The sequence below is a fragment of the Oryza brachyantha genome, chromosome 3, assembly GCF_000231095.2.
Source record: "Oryza brachyantha chromosome 3, ObraRS2, whole genome shotgun sequence".
Lineage (NCBI taxonomy): Eukaryota > Viridiplantae > Streptophyta > Magnoliopsida > Poales > Poaceae > Oryza > Oryza brachyantha.
In genome coordinates, this window is record NC_023165.2 from 8,940,006 (window position 1) to 8,961,654 (window position 21,649).

At 42.2% G+C, this 21,649-nt stretch overlaps 3 protein-coding genes across 3 annotated transcripts; all 3 read left to right on the top strand.

Annotated features, from left to right (window-relative positions):
- Positions 1-435: 435 nt before the first annotated feature.
- Positions 436-3,426, top strand: LOC102718255 (laccase-3). Its single transcript, XM_006651222.3, has 4 exons — positions 436-552; positions 655-1,051; positions 1,356-1,484; positions 1,998-3,426. The coding sequence occupies exons 1-4, from the start codon at positions 436-438 to the stop codon at positions 3,257-3,259; spliced, it is 1,905 nt and encodes a 634-aa protein (XP_006651285.2). The 3' UTR covers positions 3,260-3,426.
- Positions 3,427-9,296: 5,870 nt separating this feature from the next.
- LOC102715464 lies at positions 9,297-9,836 on the top strand. The gene has a single exon (XM_006649873.1). It carries the CDS (start codon positions 9,297-9,299, stop codon positions 9,834-9,836), a length of 540 nt encoding a protein of 179 aa, XP_006649936.1.
- A 7,638-nt stretch (positions 9,837-17,474) lies between these two features.
- Positions 17,475-20,799, top strand: LOC102718818 (CASP-like protein 4B2). The gene is made up of 3 exons (XM_040522329.1): positions 17,475-17,882; positions 17,985-18,120; positions 20,219-20,799. Exons 1-3 carry the CDS (start codon positions 17,575-17,577, stop codon positions 20,408-20,410), a joined length of 636 nt encoding a protein of 211 aa, XP_040378263.1. The 5' UTR covers positions 17,475-17,574; the 3' UTR covers positions 20,411-20,799.
- The last annotated feature ends 850 nt before the right edge of the window (positions 20,800-21,649 follow it).

The window sequence follows — 21,649 nt, forward strand, 5'->3', positions numbered from 1 at the left end:
TGTGGGTACTGCACAAAGCCACAAAGTAGTACTAAGAACTGTCAGAACAAAGAGGTCAGAAAAGATCGGACACGTTTAGCTGAATTCTTAAGAAATCTAACACACATAGTCCAGTGGGTGCAACAACTCCCCATCAGCGTTGCGAAATGGGAACCAGAGCTGCTAATAGCTAGACCGCGTGCTCGGCGGCGGCCACCATAAAGGAAAAAAAGAAGAAGAAGAAGAGAGAGAGAGCCGGAGGCCCGGAGCCAGCCACCACAACATCGCGCGTATCAAATCATCGAAACCTAATCTTCCAAACCTCGAACCACCGCACCACCTCTCGCCTGAGCCACCTCTACATATACCCTCGTCTCGGCGTGGCAACCTCGTCATCGGGGCAACTCCAGCCTGCCTGCCTGCCACCAAGCATCGGAGCAGAGAGCAATGGTGACAATGACGACGACGACGACGACGACGAGGCTGATCTGCTGCTTCTCTGTCGCTGCTCTTCTCCTTCTCTGCTTCCTTCTCCCGGCCGCCGTCGCCGAGGAGCGCTTCTACGAGTTCGTGGTACGTGCGATGACGACGACGCCGACAACGGCTCGGTCTCGTTCTTGAGCCCTGCCGCGCGGGCACCGGGGATATGATGACGGTGGCATTTTTGCGTTGCAGGTCCAGGAGACGCTAGTGAAGAGGCTGTGCAAGACGCAGAGGATCATCACGGTGAACGGGCAGTTCCCGGGGCCGACGATCGAGGTGTTCGACGGTGACGAGGTGTCGATCAGGGCGGTGAACATGGCGAGGTACAACGTGACGCTGCACTGGCACGGCCTGCGGCAGCTGCGGAACGGGTGGGCGGACGGGCCCGAGTTCGTGACGCAGTGCCCCATCCGCCCCGGCGGCAGCTACACGTACCGCTTCCCCATCCAGGGGCAGGAGGGCACCCTGTGGTGGCACGCCCACAGCTCCTGGCTCCGCGCCACCGTCCACGGCGCCCTCATCATCCACCCTCGCCGTGCCGTCCCCTACCCGTTCCCTAAGCCCCACTCTGAGTTCCCCATCATCCTAGGTACGTATAATTTTAGAGATTTGCTTCGATCCAACAAAAAGTATCTCAAGGTACCAATCGGTTCCTACCAACGATTAGAAATAATTTGATACTATGAGGTATCGGTACGAGATACTTTTTATTACTTTTTGTTGGACTGAAGCAAATCTCATAATTTTATATCGCTAAGAAATATATATATATATATATTACATAGAAAATATAAAAATATATTTATAAATTAATTTTATGATCCATTGGTGTTTTTATTTTGATTGTACGGAAGACGTACACGTGCTGATGTGATGTGAGTGGGGTTTTGCAGCGGAGTGGTGGAGGAGGGACCCGATCGCGGTGCTGAGGCAGTCCATGATCACCGGCGCGCCGCCGAACGTCTCCGACACGATCCTCATCAACGGCCAGCCGGGAGATTTCCTTGAGTGCTCCGCGCAAGGTGAGTCAGGAGAATGCGTTTCTGTGGTTGTTACGAAATTTTGGCCTTTGCACGAATTGTGGTTGCCATTTTCTAAAAGAAGAACTTAACTTCTTGAGTTACTCTCAGAAGTGGGAACAACTTCGGATTTTGAGTGTGTTTTAAGAAAACTAGTCATGGGAGGTGAATTACTTGACACTGCACGTTCTTGTGCAATTTTTCCAGATTTGGTTAAACCGACCAAGGCAACTTTTGGTTTGGAAAAAAAATCAATCCATCTGCTGTGTATGGCATAGGTCGTAGAGATGAGGTTGAATTGTTTTGTTTAGATGTTTGCATAGGGACGACACAATGAGACAAGATTCAGGTAACGAATAAAAAATGGTGAAGGGAGATAAAAAAAATTATCCTGACCAATCTGCTATGCAAATGATGTCACTGCCCTGTTGACTTGTGAGTGATTCATGTTTTTCTTTTGTACTACTGTTAACTGATCGTTTGCTTACCATGCATGCGGCCGCCGCGACGCCACAGAGACGAGCATCATACCGGTGGTCGCCGGCGAGACGACCCTGCTGCGCATCATCAACGCCGCCATGAACACCGAGCTCTTCGTCTCCCTCGCTGGGCACAAGATGACCGTGGTCGCCGCCGACGCCATGTACACCAAGCCCTTCGAGACCACCGTCGTCCTCCTCGGCCCCGGCCAGACCACCGACGTGCTCGTCACCGCCCACGCCGCGCCGGGACGCTACTACCTCGCCGCGCGCGCCTACGCCTCCGCACAGGGCGTCCCCTTCGACAACACCACCGCCACCGCCATCTTACAGTACAAGGAAGGCGCCGGCTGCCCCAGTACGACCGGGGCAGGGGCCGCCGCTGGCGCCGGCGCCGGCGTTGGTGCAGGAGCAAACTCATTCAACGGCCAGGTTGGCTCAGGTGCCAACCCGTTCAACGGCCAGACTGGCTCAGTTGCCAACACGTTCAATGGCCCGCTCGGCCGGTCCCAGTTCTCCGGCGGCCACCCTGCCCGCGCCGGGCCGGCGCCAATGCTGCCGTTCCTGCCGGCGTTCAACGACACGAACACGGCCACCGCGTTCTCGAACAGCATCCGCAGCCCGGCGCCGGTGAAGGTGCCGGGGCCGGTGACCCAGGAGGTTTTCACCACGGTGGGATTCGGCCTCTTCAACTGCATGCCCGGCCCGTTCTGCCAGGGACCCAACAACACCCGGTTCGCCGCGAGCATGAACAACGTGTCGTTCCAGCTCCCCAACACCGTGTCGCTGCTGCAGGCGCACTACCACCACATCCCCGGCGTGTTCACCGACGACTTCCCGCCGCTGCCGCCGGTCTTCTTCGACTTCACCTCGCAGAACGTCCCCCGCGCGCTGTGGCAGCCGGTGAAGGGCACCAAGCTGTACCGCGTCAAGTACGGCGCGGTGGTGCAGATCGTCTTCCAGGACACCGGCATCTTCGCCGCCGAGGAGCACCCCATGCACATCCACGGCTACCACTTCTACGTGCTCGCCACCGGGTTCGGCAACTACGACCCCGTGCGTGACGCCCACAAGCTCAACCTCGTCGACCCGCCCAGCCGGAACACCATCGGCGTGCCCGTCGGCGGGTGGGCCGTCGTGCGGTTCGTGGCGGACAACCCCGGGGTGTGGCTGGTGCACTGCCACATCGACGCGCATCTCACCGGCGGGCTCGCCATGGCGCTGCTGGTGGAGGACGGCGAGTCGGAGCTGGAGGCCACCATGGCGCCGCCGCTCGACCTGCCGTTGTGCATCCTATAGGCAGACTTTCCGTCTTGGCTTTGTGTAGTGTACGTACGTACGTGGTGGCGATTTGAGGAGGCTGTGTGCATTGTACGTGTCGAAGGTGTATTCCCGTGCGTTTGTATTTTAGAATTTGGCGTTGTAATTTGGATTTCGATTTGAATTTGCAACGAAAACGAAAGGTTTTCCATTATGGGCCACTTTTTTTTGTACGTACTAGTGTATAGACTGTGGGCTCTTGGTACTACTAAATGAGCTTTAAATTGGTTTAAACGATGGTGTGTTTGGGCCTGAGAGTTATCTCATTGGGCCAGACAAGATGACCAGTATCGAGTCACGAATTTTTTGAATTTTATTTATTAAATAATTTACAAATTTAATTTTGTATTTTAAAAAATCACAAAACTAACCTTCTACCACCCTCTAGAAGGACGAAAAGGTGACGTGGCAAATGGCCACTCAAGCGCGAGAGACGGCTAGAAACGGCAGCACGGCGAATATTACGTTTAGCCCCTTTCTGCCCTTACAGAGGGCGGTAAGGGGCTAAATGTAAATAGATATTTGAAGAAGACGATAACCACTCGGCCAAGGCACTACATGTGATTGAACAATTAAATACGCTATACATATATGTATCAAATCATGGTTCAAATCAAAAAATTACATGTATCAAATCGTGGTTCAAATCGAAAAATTCCAGGTTCAATCTCAAAATTCCCGGCGGCATGAAAATTTTAAGGGCGGAAAGGGGTTAAATGTAAAATTTGTTCTGCGTCGTTTCCAGCCGTCCCTTGCATCCAAGAGGCCGTTTGCCGCGTCACCTTTCCGCCCTGCTAGAGGACGGCAGAAGGTTAGTTTTGTGATTTTTTGAAATGCAAAATTAAATTTATAAATTATTTAATAGATAAAATTCAAAATTCAAAAAATTCATCGATTCACCTGTGCTGTTTTTCAATTTTGAAAAGAGAACGGCCGTGAAGAGAAATTTGTATATGAATGAATATATGAAACTCAATGCACTCGAGTGACAACCATGACAAGAGAGAGAAGTACGGCCACAAACAAGATGTAGTAGAGAGGGACATTATGCCATTATTGTTGAGCCACACTGGTTGATCGGTTCGAGCTGGTACCCTTTAATGACAACTAAACCGACAATGCACGGACCTAAGCGCTCTAAGTACCCTCTAATCATAGGACAATCTGATCTGATTCAGTGGTAGTGAAGAAGTGAAACCAACGTGTTCCTGGCTTCCTGCCGCTGTCATCACATAAAACCTTAGTGATATACCCTTTCGGGTTTTTTTTTGACATTGTTGATTTTTTATTTACGTTTGATCCTCTTCAAAAATTTTATCCAAATATACAAAATTGTAAATTATACTTAAGTTACTTTAGTAATAAACCAAATTATAATAAAATATCCAATAATTATATAATTTTTTTAAATAAGACGAAGGATCAAACGTAGATTAAAAAGTCAACGGCGTCAAAAAAAAATCGGAGGAAGTACCACGGACGAATTTAAGGTTAGAAATTCCATTGAGCTCTAATAATTGAAGTTTGACAGACAAATCTTGTACATTTTTTTTTGCGTCATATATAGTTCCTCATGGCATCTGTTAAGTATCTTTTTAGGGTTGTTTTAGAACCAGAGCATTTTTCTATCCTTCCTTAAGTAGGTACATGAGGTATCACTGTTTTCTACGTAAAATTTAATATTTTCTAATATCTAAGGTATCTCTTAGTACCTTATCAAGAATGATAAAATTACTCTTAGAACAAACTCCAATCCCATATCCCTAAATATAGCTACCTTCGGTACTTAAATCGTGTCCTAGTTATTTCTCTACATGCTACCTTAATTTAATTAATTACGATGATCTTTCATTTTTTTGTCTCATATTATAAATACTTCTCCACTTATTTTTCTCATCTTAACAAATTATAATAATCCCTTATTTATTTTATTTATCTACTTTCTTATCTGAATCGATGATGGTCCCGTTCGAGATGAAAGGTTTGGTTGAGATTCTCAAGCACACCAAACAAGATATATCATTAGAGCATGATTAATTAAGTAGTAACTGCTATAAATTTAATACTTATTAAATTGATTTGTTTGATTTTAATATATATATATATTATTCACAAAATAAAAAGCATGCTTAAGAAAAACGATGGATTAGTCCTTCCGCTCATTCAGAATGAACGGAGCCTACAACCCTATCTCATTTAATATCACCGCATTCCTTAATTTCTTACAAAAATATAAGTGCTCAAGTCCATGGTATGGTACACAGGAATACTTTGTTATGTCAACCTATCCCCGTTTAACTATATGAGTTTAATGTCATCTTCCTTTTGTATCTCGAGATACCGGTATCTCGAGATACCAAATCGTTTCTCATCATTGGATTTCGATCCAACGATCAGAAATGATTTGATACCACGAGGTACCGGTACATCGAGATAAAAAAGGAAGGATGGGAGTAAAACTCTTGACTATATTCCTCTTTTTAACTCTCGTGAAAAACTCTATAAGAAATTATATTTTGGGACGCATAGAGTAAAAGTTTAACAATATCTCACAAAATTCCTCAATTCCAAACGAGGCATTGGACATCACCGTGATGTCTCAAATAAAACTTTAAAAATATATATACATAAAACCATTAAAATTAGATACTTTAAATGTATTTTGTTATATATGTTACGGATATGAGATACTCCGAGGGGAGGATCTAGCCAAAAATCAAGTGGGAGCACCTTATTAAGATTGTTAGCGTGCTAAAAACTTTTTTATTTAATTACACATCAGTAATATACTAAGCATTAAATTTGAGTGGACCACACTCACAATACTGTACATCCACCCCTTGAAGTACCACATACTTATCATATATATGATAGTAGATGAAGTACTTGGAAAAATAGTACGATTCGGAAACGATTCTACTTACCCGGCCATTTCGTCTAAGGACCCCCATAGTTTTACTCAATTTCTATCAAGATGGTTCTACTTGGATAAGAGGCAACGGTGAGTGTAAATTCAAGACCCCTGGGAGGAGGAACACAAATGAATCAAAGCCAACAAATCCTAAGGGCAACAACAAATGTACAAGCCACGTCAAGCCAACACTCCATGAACTTTCGTTGGGATCCATCACATACAACTTCATCGACTCTGGCTATAGAGTAGTCTAGTCGGATAGTCAGTTTCAAGTATTGTATTTGAGTATATCTTATTGACTTCGTATAAAAGCAAAATCAGCTAAGGCTGACAGGAGTAGAGCTATTACCTGATGGGATATAAACATGTATAGAATATCTAGGTCTTCTTGTTGCTATAATCTCACGTATACTTTGGTATCAGCTGAACCCTATATAACAAATATCGTAGTCAAATCTTTATTTGATGATGATGCATATTTTTATTTACCAATAAAAGATAACATTTTAAAATCGGGCATGGTGCAATGCCTTTTACTAGCAGGGGTAGTAGTGTAGTAAAATTTAGATCTAACAATATATTTTTATAAGTGTATTAAATATTTTATTTACAATTTTTGTAAGATATATTTATCAACTTATCTATTTTAACTTGATATGTGACACAAAATTTTATCGCAAAGTTATATATTTTAGTTTTAATTTTATCCTTATAAAATTTCTACTACACATACTACCGATGTAGTATAATAAAACCAGATCTGTTGGATCCGAAGCAATGGATGGCTCACAATCGTTTGAGGGTAACTTAAAAAATCCTTAAAATTATGAGCAACGCTTCGGTGCATATTACTTGTAGTATAATACTGCCAGTAGAACTAATCTCGTCCATTGATTTAAAAGGGTATTTTCATACTTTGATTAATATTAGATTTGTATATATTATTTTTTTATCACATTATGCACAGATAAAAAAAAGCCCAGCAAGTCCCACTTACTATCACAGTAAAAAAGACAATATTGCCCTCTCAGAATTCTACTACACCTAAAATTGTTAATAATATAATTTAATTACAACCGTCCAACAAAATTAGATCAGCGGTCTGGATTAAATTATACTATAAGTAATATGTACCGGAGTCGGCCTCTAAAATTATATATGTATGGTTGGAAATTATTTATTTCTGGAGATTGGAAATTATGGCCTGAGTATGAGGATTGCGTCACTACTTCAATAATCTAAGCACACGCACCTTCCACACCTTGATTTAAGTACAGTAATCCCAATCATCTATATATGGAGATGACACTGGCATTGGCCCATACATGTGCTGCAATTGCAATACAGGAGGAAAGACAGCCCCAAAGCATGGAGTGCTGTCAACAACATGTCGCCGACTTTGAGGCTGCCCGATCAAGATCCAACGGCCGAGCTCCGCCGCCCCGGCCCCCGAAAGTGCGCCGGCGGTTAGCTGCCTTGGGGTGCTTGTTCTTTTGCACGCATTCGTTCATGGTGGGATCGACATGTAGAAGTACCCACGAATGCGTGTGTTTTCTGATATTTATGCTCTTAATAATCAGCATTTAGCTGCTTTTGTGAATTGTGGCGTCTCTTTGTTTATACTACTTGATTAACTTGTGTTAAGCTGTCACTTGGAGCTAGCTGAAGGTCAGGATCCTATATATGTAGGAATTATGATTGTACTTTCGTATGGTCGGACACCAGAAAAAAAAACTTATAAACCGGGCCTATATATCATCGTTAGGGGTTGGTCTCAAATCACTAGCAAGATGAAACATGAACTCACGTTTATCTTGAGTTTCTTTACAAAACTAAATTTGCAGTTACATATCCTGAGCAATTGGCACTATACACTTAGCACAAGTGGAACGTGCCAATCGATTGCTTAAAAATTTGCTGGTGTGACAAAACTAACTTAATTATATCCTTATATATATAGAGAGAAAAAAACTTACACAGGGGAGTAAGGCTAAAAAAAAATCTAGCGCAAACTCGTGTTGAACCCCTAATCTCCGGCCACTTGTGTGTACGACGATCAAGACCAAAATACAGAATATTTTTTGGGGAGCATCGACATAACAAATTCAAAGAACGCCTTGAGAGAGTAGAGTTACGTTCAAGTCAAAGGACGTTAAAAAAAGAAGCGCCTCAAATCAAAACCCAGAAAATTTCGGACGATAAGGTTGGGGCTGGAAGCTACTTGCTCACCTTTTGATACGGATTGTGAGATCTCTATGAAGAATGCACGCACCCCGAACTATTGGCACAAGAGCTCTCCATGTACGGACAAATGAAACGTACACTCCCATTTCTTGCACTTTATATTCAATCAGTAAACATTCCAGTAAGGGGTAGCAACTCATTGCATGCCCTTAATTCTGCTACATCAAATTGAAAATAATTCAGGTATTGCTCATATTAAATAAGATGCAGTGCTATTGTGCTAGTAGATGCTAAGAGCTTTTTTATCATTCTTAAAAAAGTACCTCAAGGTTTAGTGTAAAAATTATAGTAACTTAAAGATACTTGTATCTTGAGATACCAAAAATTTATACTAAAATTCTAAGTACCTTAAGATATTTTTTAAGGATGATAACAAAGCCCAGATGCTAATATTTGAACGTTATATATCTCGAGTTAATAAAAAAATTATATGAAAAACTTAATACATCTAGATATTTTTTAAAAACCTTAAAATTTCTCTATTTGAATATAAGCACAATTTCTAGTTTTCTAGTCAGAGTGCACATCTCTGAACTCTAGAAAGAGTTTAGAGATAACCAACATACTCTAATGATGATGGGGTTAAACTTATTTTATACATGATGGATTGGCCCCTCCGAGGCAGTAGACCACTAGTGCTTGATTTGTTAATCTACTCAAAAACTTTCTCTGCACTTGCACACTGGTTTGCTTAGCAGCAACCCAAGCTGATTAAGCCGCTATATAAATTAGCCAGTGACACAGTGACATGCCAAAGAGCCTACTGATTTCCAGGGCGCGCAGCTAAGCTAGCTAGTGAGCAGCAGTGCAGCGCACTCTAGCTAGCTAGTGATCGGCCTTGCCGGGAAGAAGAGCAACATGGGCAACAGCCTGAGGTGCTGCCTTGCCTGCGTCCTCCCCTGCGGCTCCTTCGACGTGGTCCGCATCGTCCACCTCAACGGCCACATCGAGGAGTACGCGCGCCCGGTCACCGCTGGCGAGGTCATCGCCGCGCACCCCAGCCATGTCCTGAGCCGGCCGTGCTCCCAGGGCGGCGCGCGGCGGATCTTGATCGTCTCGCCCGAGTCTGAGCTCAAGCGCGGGTGCTTCTACTTCCTCGTGCCGGCTTCGTCGGTGCCGGAGAAGAAGAAGAGGAAGCCGTCGTCGTCGACCCCGTGCCCGCGGCCACAGCAGAAGAAGGCGCCACGGCCACGGCCGCCGGCGCCGGCGCCTAAGGCCGTGCCGGCCGGTGATGCTACCGGTGCGGCGAAGGCTGCCGCGAGCGACGGCGGCGACAGCTACCTGGCGGAGGTGTTGTCGGAGAGCAAGGCCACCAGCTGCAAGCGCCGCCGGAGTGTCCGCGCCACGGTGTGGCGGCCGCACCTCCAGATCATCGCGGAAGAAGACGCCTCTGAGTGACACCTGTCGTGCTGCTGCTATTTTTATTTTTTTCCCCTTTCCAATTTCCTCCTTTTTCTGTACATATACCAATGCTACTGTAGTTTTGTGCACGGTGTATATACCGTGTACTCTCGGAAGATCGAACGGCTTTGCGTGGCCCAGATCATTGTGGCGGGCGGTTACAGCCGTTCGATCACCGAGTTTTGGGTGAGAGACGACCTCCTCTTGCCCCTCTCTTGCTGTTCTTGCTTTCGGACATAGTTTTTTACCCTTTCACCCTGACTGCTGCAAGATGCAACTGCTCTGAAAGTAGTGAAAGTGCAAAAATTTGGGTGATTTATACCGAGTGTCAGATCAGGATTCAGGAGGAACAACAAAGTGAACTGGAGAAATCAATCGCGTGCGTAGACGGCATGGAACCATATACTCTGCAGTCTCAATTTCAGGGCATGGCAAAAATGACCTGATACATGGAAGCCTGCAGAGTTTTCTGCTACTCTTTTACCCCTTTTCCCCTCCTTGTTACACGGGTTAGTTGTATGTACATACGCGTGTGCTCGGCGAATCATGCATTGATGTGTAGTTTTTGACTGGAGCAAGTAACCGTACGTTACACGGGTGCAGTTAATTCTAATTATGTAAATTAAAATAAATTTAAAAATAAATTGTTCATCGAGTCAAGAATAATAATTTAGGAGACGTACATTGTATCGAAAAGCATAAGAATTGAGAACAACAAATTGCGCTTAGCACCATAAACAAATTAAATAAAATGGGTGGGATAACGAAGGAAGACATATGCATACTAAAACATTTGTCATTTTTAACTAAGTTCTCGAATCCTACTCTTGATGATCTCTATCAAATATTTAATTTTAAATAGTGCACATTGAACGCAACCAAGATCCTTTTTATTTTTATTTTTTTCCTTTCTCCTTAATTTTCTCCTTTTCTTTCTTTTCTCCTTCTTTTCTTCTTTCTTTTCCATTTCTTATTTTTGTATCTATTATTTTTTTCCTTTCTTCTTCCCCATGCAAGCTTTTCTTCTCCCCATGTGCAAGCCATCTATACCGTGTAATTCTGGAACGACGAATTAAAATCTAAATTGAACGTAAATTTCATATCCTATTCAATCGAAATATCTGCTTGGTTTAGTTAAGAAGAACATAAACAAGATTATAGTTGCCATTGAATTCCAGATTTATTGTTAATTGTATTTTTGTTTTTTAAAATTAAAGGTAAATCATGTTCTCTCTTTACTGATTCCATTTAGGTGTCAAGTGTGTCAGTGGTCCACGAGTACTCCAACTTGTCCTGGATATTAGTTGTGTGAGGGCATGGAAGAGCTAGTTCAAAAGCTATGCATATACGATTGTGTGACCATTTTGACGATGTAATTTGAGATTTTGTTAAGTTGCTCCCAGAAAATATAAAAAAACATTTCCATGGGATTGTAAAAAAATCTATAAAAAAGAAAATGTAATTTGTAATATTTATTATCAAAACCTTCTCAACATTTTCTTTCATTAAGTTCTCTTTTCAAACAAAAGTGATATTAATTTTCAAACTTATAGTTGAAATCATATCTATATGAAAAATAGTTTCCATCGGTAAACTTTCTACCTAAATGAAATATTCTATTCATAAACATTATACAGAAAGTAAAATATCCATTCATGAAATTTTTACATAAGTATACGTAATCTTTACACATAGATAAAATATTTCTAGTCATAAACTTTATGCGTGGGTATTCATAAACTTTATACACACGTAGTTTTGCACGTCAACTTCGTACAAGAATCAAAATAATCTACCCTAAATCACAATAATAATGATTTCTTGAGAATTTATTTAGATAAAATATCCAAATTTTAATAATTAATTAGTTGCATGCGCTTACGTCTAATAAGACGTTACCGTGCTAACCAGGCGTCTATCCCGTAGAGGTGCACTTTATCCACTGCGCCAACGAAGCGATCTTGTAATAGAGTTGAGCACAAGTGACAATTATTCTCTCGTCACACGATCGGACTGATGGGCGACGGAAACACTATTCGCTTTGCTTTTATAATAGTAGTAGAATTAGATTAATAATGAAAGAATTTGATCCGACGTACACCACAAGTGCACAGCTATACAACTCTATCCAAGTCAATACACGCATGACCATTCTCAGTTTGAAAAATAAATTTATTACTGAAATAATGTAGGTTAGGTGACCTCATACTAGATCAATGAGTAATGATCCAGACGAAGTACATGTTTACAATGGAACAACTAACTACACTTCTACACTTATCGATCCTTCTTGTGTGCATGCACCGAATCGACCGACTTTGTCCATGACCGATCTTGCATTCTTGCTCTACTGGAGGTGCTCGTCGGCGTCATCGCCATCACAGATGATGCCACAGACGTCGTTTCCACGTTCTTGCACCCGCGGCCGCAGAGCCATTGCTTGGCGTTGTGCGTGCATCTCCTAGTACATCCGCGCGCTGGGACATCTCCTCTCCAAGAAGCGTTCTTGATGGTCTCAAGCCCGCGGCTTGCAGAGCCGCTCGTGTGCGACGCCGCGGCGATCCTCGTCGACCTTCTCCGCGACAGCGGGCGAGAGGAAAGCGCCCGTCCAGACTCCGGGGCACTGGTAGGCCTGGCGGCAGAGGACGTGGGCGACCTGGTTGCCCTCCCGGTAGATGTGCCGCACGTCAACCTCGGCGAAGCAGCCGAGAAGGCCGATGATCTCCTCGTGCATGGCTCCCGGTATCCGTGTCTGGGTGTCCTCGCCGCGCAGCAGCTTTACCAGCACAAGATCGTCGCCCTCGACCACCAGCCTCTTGATGCAGCAGGACACAGCAAGACGCAGCCCGCGGATGAGCGCACGGGCCTCCACCACGCCGACGGTCGAGTGGTCGGTTGTCTCGCCGAAGGACATGACGACGCGGCCGTCGGGGTCGCGGATGGCGCCGCCGATGCTTGCCTTGCCAGAACCGTCCTGGTACACGGAGCCATCGAAGTTGAGCTTGAACCAGCCCAGGGGAGGAGGGTTCCACCGCACCATGGTGCAGCTAGGCTGGAACGACCGTGAAGACGGTGACAGTGAGGAGCGTGGCGGAGGCGCTGGAGGTTGCGTGATGAAGCAGCGTGGCAATGGCGGAGGTTGGGGGATGATGCATCGCTCTGGTTGCGCGATGATGTAGCGGTGCGGCGGCGGAGGTGGCGCGATGATGCAGCGCGGCGGTGGCGGAGGTTGAGCGATGATGCAGAGAGGAGGCGGGTGCAGAGGGACGGGACGGTGGAGAAGAACGTAGGCCATGATCAAACACGGAAATGCAAAGCTAGCGCAAGCACCGAGCACCGAGCTCCAAAGAAAGACGAGAAGAGAGCAAATGGCGAAGAGCGAGAACAGTCGGAGAGAGAGAGAGCAGCTGCACGGGATGGCTTCTCAATTCTGATGCATGCTTATATAGCCGGGAGATAAGTCGAAGCAGACTCGGATTGAACCCTGGCTCTCCGACTCGGAGTGGGACGCGCGCGGAGCAACGCAAGCGTGTTGCTTTGTGAATGGGCACAGCTTGTCCATATACGTGGCTACGTGCACTTTTTGATTGTTACTGATGGCCCGCACAACTAAACAACCCCTCACAGCTAATTACCAAGTTTAACAATAGATCAATGTTAGTTATCGGTACATGTCTAATTACCATGGAAACAATTGCACTTGTACACAGAAGCACGGTAGTGTGGTAATAATGCTTGTGTGTATAAATTCACACGCTGGATTTTAAATTAATTCTGGTGCATGCATTTGCACTGTGAATTAAAAATTAAATGAGATCAAATATTTGCCGCTAGCTTCCATTTCTTTATGCAAGGGTCAGGGGTTCCTTAATTAAAAAGAAGTTGTACAAATAAAAGCGAACAAAATCAATTCACTTCTTGTTCAACCAATTCACCGCCAGGTTGATGGCATGATCAAAAGATTTAGATATAGCAATAAACTTTAGTTTTAAAATCAAAAATATTAAAAGTTGAAAAAATAAAAAAAATCTTTGTTTAGACAACAAAAATGATTCCATGTGAATTTCTTCCACAATCCGACAACCTCTTCGTATTCCACTCTCCAAATTATTTGAGCCCAGCATTTCGGCCCCCTTTGATTTAAAGAAAATTCATAGAAATTTTAGATGATTTCATTCATATAGAATTTTTTTCTATAAAACCCTTCGAATCAAAGGAATAAACCCTATGAAATTCCTATGTAATGTCTTCCCCTATAAGTTTTGGAGAAAATTTAACAAGAGGTAGAACCTCATAGAAAAATCCTTTGAGTCTTTATCTCTCCTTAAATTCCTGTGTTTTTCCTGTGGTTCAATCAAACCGTCATTCCTACGTTTTTCCTATATTTTTCAATCTTATGTTTTACACTTACATTACATTCCTATCAGAATCCTATGTTTTTCCTATTCCTTCGTTTTTTTATTCATGTGATTCAAAGGGGCTCTTCAATCTCTCACAATATCACTATTTATTCACTCTCTTTCTTCGCAATCCCCACCCACCCACTGAATCCACCAATGGTGAGAGAGACCAACCCAATAGAGCGGCTAGGCGAGTCAACATCAAAGTTGTGTGAGAGTGACAGAGCTTGGTAGCAGGCAGGGTTCCACTTCCCGTTTCTACCGTCCCTACATGGTAACCGTTAGCGTGGTTACCGCACGGTAACCGCTGATGTCGTAAAAACCGTGATGAATTTGAAAATTAAAAATTTGAATTCAAAACCGTGTGATAATCGCGGTTACTGCACAGTTTTGTGTGGTTACCGCGCGGTGTCGGCTGCAAAAACCGTGGTTACCGCGAGAAAACCGCGGGGAGAAGAAGATTTAAAAATAAGAAAATTTGTGAGATGTCAAATGCAAAAAGACTTTAAAAAATATGGAAAAATACAAAAAAATAAGAAAAATATTTTGTGACTATATTTGTGACATTTAGAACATGTTATAGGAAAAACAAGAAAATTTTTGACATGACCTTCTAAATTCTTGACATTGCAACATACTAACATACGCCGTCATATCACCCTTCACCAATTAATTCACATCAATAACGAGTAACAACAACTTCATTTTAATTGTTGCGTCATAAATATACCTACTATGCACATATAATTTTTCTCCGTGTTATTTTCCCTATATCCATCATTGTATATTTGTATTTCAACATTATGTACAACATGTATCTAGTGCAAATTAATAATGACTCAACAACAAAATATTATTAACCATCTTCTTACAAAATATTATTTGCAATAGGCTATTTTTAAATTTTTACTCCGAAATTTTTGGTTATGATTTTTAATTACGCCGAATATACACATTTTTCATGAATTTCTTTGACAAAACTATACTATATATCAACCTATACAACATATATTTTTTCATTAAATTTTCTTAAAATTTTAAATTCTTCTCAAATTTAAACTCAAAAATCACGGTACATACCGTGCCGCGGCTCGGCGGTAAGGCCAGTAACCGGTGGTAGTAGGTGACAACAGAGAATAACGAAGCTCCGGGCATGGAGCAACAGAACTTGGGACGAAGGCATGCATAGGGTGGAGCTCGAGGTGGAGGTGGATACTGGTGCAGAGGACAAGCTAAGAACCCCCAGGGAAGGTGACCGCCTTTGCACGGGAGGAGGCCGGTGAAAATGGTAGTCATGTTGTTGTTGGGTGAAACAAGTAGAGAAGTGGGATGAGAGATAAAATGCACATGTGCATGGAGGGCAAAACAATAGCTAAAAGTTGCTATTATACCATCATCAGAGAGCGGTTTCGCTAAAATGACATATAGAATTTAGATTCACTGCGATACTACTATCTTCGGTATAAAATTCGCTCTCCATAAATTAGGCAACGCCCTCACTTCCAATTCATCTCTCAGAGTTTTTTCTCCCACTCGTGTCTCATCAGGAGGAGCGGAGTTGCATGACAAATCACAACGCACAAAAGAGGAGACTATATTAGCGGTTTTTTATACATATATTTCTAGGACCATTGAAAAAAATTTAGGTGGTTCATTTTTTATTTTAAGGACTTAAATTTAGGACAATTTTTATAGAAGAATATTTTCATACCCAAAATCTTAATTACATATCCAAAGAAAGGGTTTAGGGAATTGAATTTTGGGTAGCTGTTAGGCATGTTATAAATAACATAGGAAGGCCGCATTCGTTTGAAGGCCGGTAAGTTAACTTACCCTGGCGCGAAATACATAGTAATAGATTAGTACATAATTAATTAATTAGTAATTATTTAAAAATATAAAATAGATTAATATGATTTTTTTTAAAACAACTTTTCTATAGAAAATTTTTACAAAATATACACCGTTTAGTGGTTCAAGAAACATACACGTGAAAAACAGGAGAGACAAGTTAACTTGATGGGGGCCGAAGTATACGGAGTACTCAACGATGGTCAATTCTTTTCATTCAGCCAACTACACAACAGTGGGCCCAGGGCCGTCTCCAAAAATTTAAGGCCCCTGTGTGAAATACTAATTGGGACCCTAAATTTTTAGAAATTTCATATACAAAGCATACTTTCAATTAACTATATAACTTCAATATGTTATTTTATACAAATATTAATGCTACCAGAATACTACTGACCCCATCTTCTACTGAAAAGTATCATCAATCCATCAAATGAAATCTTCAATTATATCCACATAATTAAGATTGAGTTGACACATCTGGTCTTTGTATCTTACGTTTTTCAGCACCCGAATCATACTTCATGTTTATAGGATATATTATGACTGACGAGGAATTGAAAAAATTAAGGAAATAAAAGCACTGCCGAGTTCTTGTTTTATAAATAAAAGAAAAGACATATTTTTCGCGAGTTCTTGTTTTCAGCCAATATTGATGACATGGCCAAAAGGTTTGTGCAGTGAAAATATTTTTCTCAGAGGTTTAGCAATAAAATTATTTCTTAAAAAAATTTTAAAAATAAAAAAAAATCAGGTGGGGCCCCCAAAATTTGGGGGCCCTGTACGATCGAACATCTCGCACACCCTCCTGGACGGCCTGAGTGGGCCATCAACGAGGTTGTAATTTGAGGAGCATTTAACTTTTTGCCACCTGCTACGATGTCTATTTTAACAATTTGCCCTGTCTATGATATGAGACCCACCTGTTATAAACACATAGATTAAGTGTTATCTCTAAGAGTAGCAAATCATTAAATATTCCGTAAGAGCGGGTACAATAGTAGGCTATAAGTCAGCTATAAGCATATTTTAAAAAGATAAGAGGGGAGAGAAAAGAGAAGTGAACTACTAATTTATAAACATGTGCAGAACGGACTCCAAGACCATGTGTGTATGACATATGAGACCATATATTGATGTTTTATAGATAATTATTGTATAAATAGGTTATTCCATTGACTATTTATAAATTGGAGCTAGTAATTGACTATATCATTGAACTTGCTCTAACTTGGAGTACAAAACAGCAGTGGGCCAGCAACGATATTTCAACCAGTGTAAAAGCGCCACGTGTTCGGAACCACGATGGCGATGGTCATCCGGTCGCGCCGCTCCACGTGTATGCGTCAAGCGGTCAAGCCGTCGACCTCACTTTGCTTCCGTTCCACCGCTGCGTCGCACACAAAGCGCCTCGCTTACGCTTTTACCACCCCCGGCCCGAGAGAGAGGGAGGGGAGGGGGACTGCGCGCTCTGCTACTGCTCCATGGCGATGGTCCCGGCCGACGCCGGCGCCAAGCCGCCGCCGGACTTGGAGAAGCCGGACCACAGCACCCAGAACGGCGCCCCCAACTCTGCCGCCGCCGCCGTCGCGGGCGGCGGCGGCGGGGGCCGAGGTAGCGGCGGGGGCGTGGTGGATTCGGTGGTGGCGCGGTGGCGGCGGGAGGACATGCTCGACAAGAGCCCCCTCGCGCTGCACGCCGCCGCGGCGGCGTTCGCCTTCGTCGCGCTCGTGCTCGTCGCCTCCAACCAGCACGGGGGCTGGATGGAGTTCGACCGGTACCAGGAGTACAGGTTCGCGACCGCGCCTTATGGCTTGGGCTTCGCCCTGGGCCTTCGATTCGAGTTTTGTTTTCCTTTTAATGGCGATCTTAGGGTGTGCTGCGGTCTCGCTAGGTATCTTCTCGCGATTACGGCGCTGGCGTTCGCCTACTCGCTTGCGCAGGCGCTGCGGCATGCGTTGCGGATGCGCCGCGGTGTCGACCCGGTCCCGGCGGCGTCCGGGAGGCTACTCGATTTCGCCAGTGATCAGGTGAGCTGCCGCGATAAGTACGAGTTTGATTTTCTCTCAATTTGTCAATCGGTTAGATAAGGGAAAGGGGAACATAAAGATGAAAAAGAGTGGAAGAAATTTACATGCTAAAGCAAGAATGGCCATTGGAGAGTAGAGATTCCAAATCCATGGTACAGATGGGACTATGTGTCGCCCATGTTATTGAAATCCATCCAAGCGATTTAATTTACAAATAGCCATACAGTTGCGGCATTAGCTTTAGTGGAGGCATCTTTGACTGTTGGAGTAGATGGATTTGTCCATGGAGTCGCCGTGATGTTCTGCCTGCAGACATGCCTAGAACTTTACAGCCTATGCTTTTTCTTGTTTCTTTTTGGAAGAAACTAAAAATGTTTAGAGTACTAGTTGCATGCTCAATAATAGTCCTATAATTTTGGTCAATCGATATGGCGGCCCAACAACAATAATGATGCTAATGCAGTGGGTAGTATAGCATTGGTATGAGGACACAAGTGGTTGGGACTTGGGACCATTCGTACAAAGTTGCTAGATGTTTGGGTATGTTTTGGGTCTTCCATTGCATCTAATAGATGATACTTAAATGTGCTGAAGCCTGAAAAGTTCATATAGAATCGTTGAACTTTGAAATGGTAGGGGACCGCATCACTTAGCCTTCCCTGGATAATGAGGCCCTGTTTAGAGCCATTTAGAATAGCAAATGACAAATAACAAAAGTTTTGTCATTATATTTTTGTAAGTTGGTGTTTAGAGGTATGTAAAAGTTACCATTTTTTTGGTAAAAGTGAGAGGTGGTCTGCGTCCCTTTGCACTTTTTGGTGAAATTTGCTACTCTAGACTGTCAAATGCCAAATGAAAAGTTGTCATTTTCTTACCCTAGTGTTTAGATCCATTTTACCAAAAAGTACTTCAAAATGACAAAACTTTTGTCATTTTAAAGGATTTAAACATGTCCTGAGTATATGACTATTGGACTTGTCCCCTTCAGGTAGGGATCATTTTTTTGTCAGCTCCTGCAAATACTATGTTACTACCACATGTTTCATGAACTCTGTTCATGAATTTGGATTTATTAAAAAACCTATGAAATTTATCCGTGGATCCTATTATACTGTGGGTACTCAGAAGTAGATTTGCTCAAGTTGATCCTGGATGAATTTGCTATTCCAATTCATTATTTATTTATAACTTCTATTAATCAAGAAAGTTTGGACTGGTAAGGTCATATAAATTCTATTAATCAATACAACTTGGACTGATAAGGTCATTTGGTTTAGTACACAACAAATAAAACAAGTTTTGGATCAAACTTTTTTCCTCGTTTATCCCTCTTAGATTCTATGATGAGGGGATTCAGACTCTCTGATTCTTGTCGTGATACCACATCATGTCAAGTAGCACAAGGCACTATGAAGTAGGGGGGGGGTGCTTGTTTGGTTTTCTACGAGAAAAAATAAAACTTTATATACATGTTCTTAGCGATCTAAAGTCAAGGCTGGAAAATAAATTACGATGAAAAAACCCTAAATTTAACTAAATTTAAGTTTACAAATTTAAAATTTTCGTTTATAAGCATAAGTAGAAGCGGAAAGATGAGGGCGTAGGTTGTTCATTCACCTTTATTCAAGAGCCTTCTGAGTTGAGCTAGTTTCCCAATCTGAGTTGGGTGCTATTGCATTTAGTTTCTCATGATCTAGTCACTCACAAACATCACAGTGCTATATGTAGGGATGCTCGTGGGTCGATCTATGGGTATTTTAGAGCCGGTCTTAGTTCAACTAAATGAATTACATTTTATTTATGGTGAAACTTAGTTTATTTTATTAAACCAGAGTTGACTCTAAATTACCAATAGGTCGACCCATGCTCATCCTTACATATGTGGTATGAAAAAGCCAAACGACATATTTATAAACAAAAAATAATTTATGAATAAAATTTTTATATACATATTCTTCGCGAGCTGGAAAATAAACTTCAATGAAAAAAAACCTCAAAATCAACTCTAAATTTAAGGTTAAAAAATTTAGAATTTGGCTTATAAGTATAAGCAGAAGCGAAAAGCTGGTGTGACTCACACTACTAAATGCATTTACAGGTAGTCGCATACTTGCTGATGTCTGCTCTGTCTGCTGCTACACCCATTACGAATCGGATGAGATCTGCAGTGATCAACCGCTTCACCGACACAACTGCTGCTGCAATCAGCATGGCCTTCTTTGCATTTGTTGCCCTCGCCTTGTCAGCGATGGTTTCTGGATACAAACTGTCCAAACAAACGTACATGTGAAGCATCGTCCTATAGGTAAAGCCCATTTCACGTGACTGGTGATTATTGTTACCTATTGGTAGCTTCCACATGTGTATATAAGGTTTTGATGCAACATGTCTGAAGCTCTAGCTAAAGATCACGATATTGATCTGAACTTTCTGCTACCTTAAGACTCGAGAAGAAAATTGCTGTCTTGATGAGAACTGCTTGTTCTAAAGATACAGATCAGTGTACCTATGTGAGCATTTTGATGAAGCATCTTGTACCTATGTGAGCATTTTTGTTGTAGTAGCATCTTATGTATGTGAGGTTGTGATCATTTTATTGTAGCGTACATCTATTTTCAATTGGTGTACTAAATTTTTAGTGCCGGCATTTTTTATGGAGTAGATTTATCATTTCTATTCTCCTTGGTGATTGAATTTTAATCGATTTTAGTATGTTAGTATTTCAGTCAGATGTGTGTGTTTGCTACAGATCTTGTGGCTTTGTGAGTACATGATCACATCGTGACGTTATTTCAGTTTCAGTGAGACATGTACAGCCTATTTGAACAAGAAGCAATAACGGTCCATGGGTCAGTGAGAACAATCAATATAAAAAATAAGACATGGAAATGTTTATATACACGCAATATGAATTTCTGGCTTAAAAGTATGAAATTGTCGAGTTCAAGTGTTTAGAAATACATTCGCTTACGGCAATAACTAAACCACTGCTCTTTCCTTTTTTTTTACTACAGCATCTTTGCACATATTTGTTCATTGTTTTTTTAATCATATGTTCATAAGACTTAGTAACTATAAAATTGTTTTTATGATATACCTATTGATGCCATTTCACATATCAAATCTCTCTCTCTCTCTCCGTCTCCGTCTCCGTCTCCGCATACATTGGTGAACTAATATTTTGATACTTGCATTGTTTTAACACAGACGTTTTAAGGTACTCCCTTTAATCTTTTTAATTGACGCATTTGACTCTTTGATTTATATTTAACCTTTCGTTTTACTTAAAAATTTTGTCCAAATATACAAAATTATAAATCATACTTAAAATTATTTTAGTAAGAAATCAAATCATAGCAAAATAATCAATAATTATATAAATTTTTTAAATAAGACGAATGTTCAAACGTTTAATAACAAAGTCAATGGTGTCAGTTGGGACTAGTGACCTACACTGTGGATACACACAACCTATTTGATTAGGGATGAGTTAAGAAGGCGGATTGAGGATAAATCATTAGATCCAACT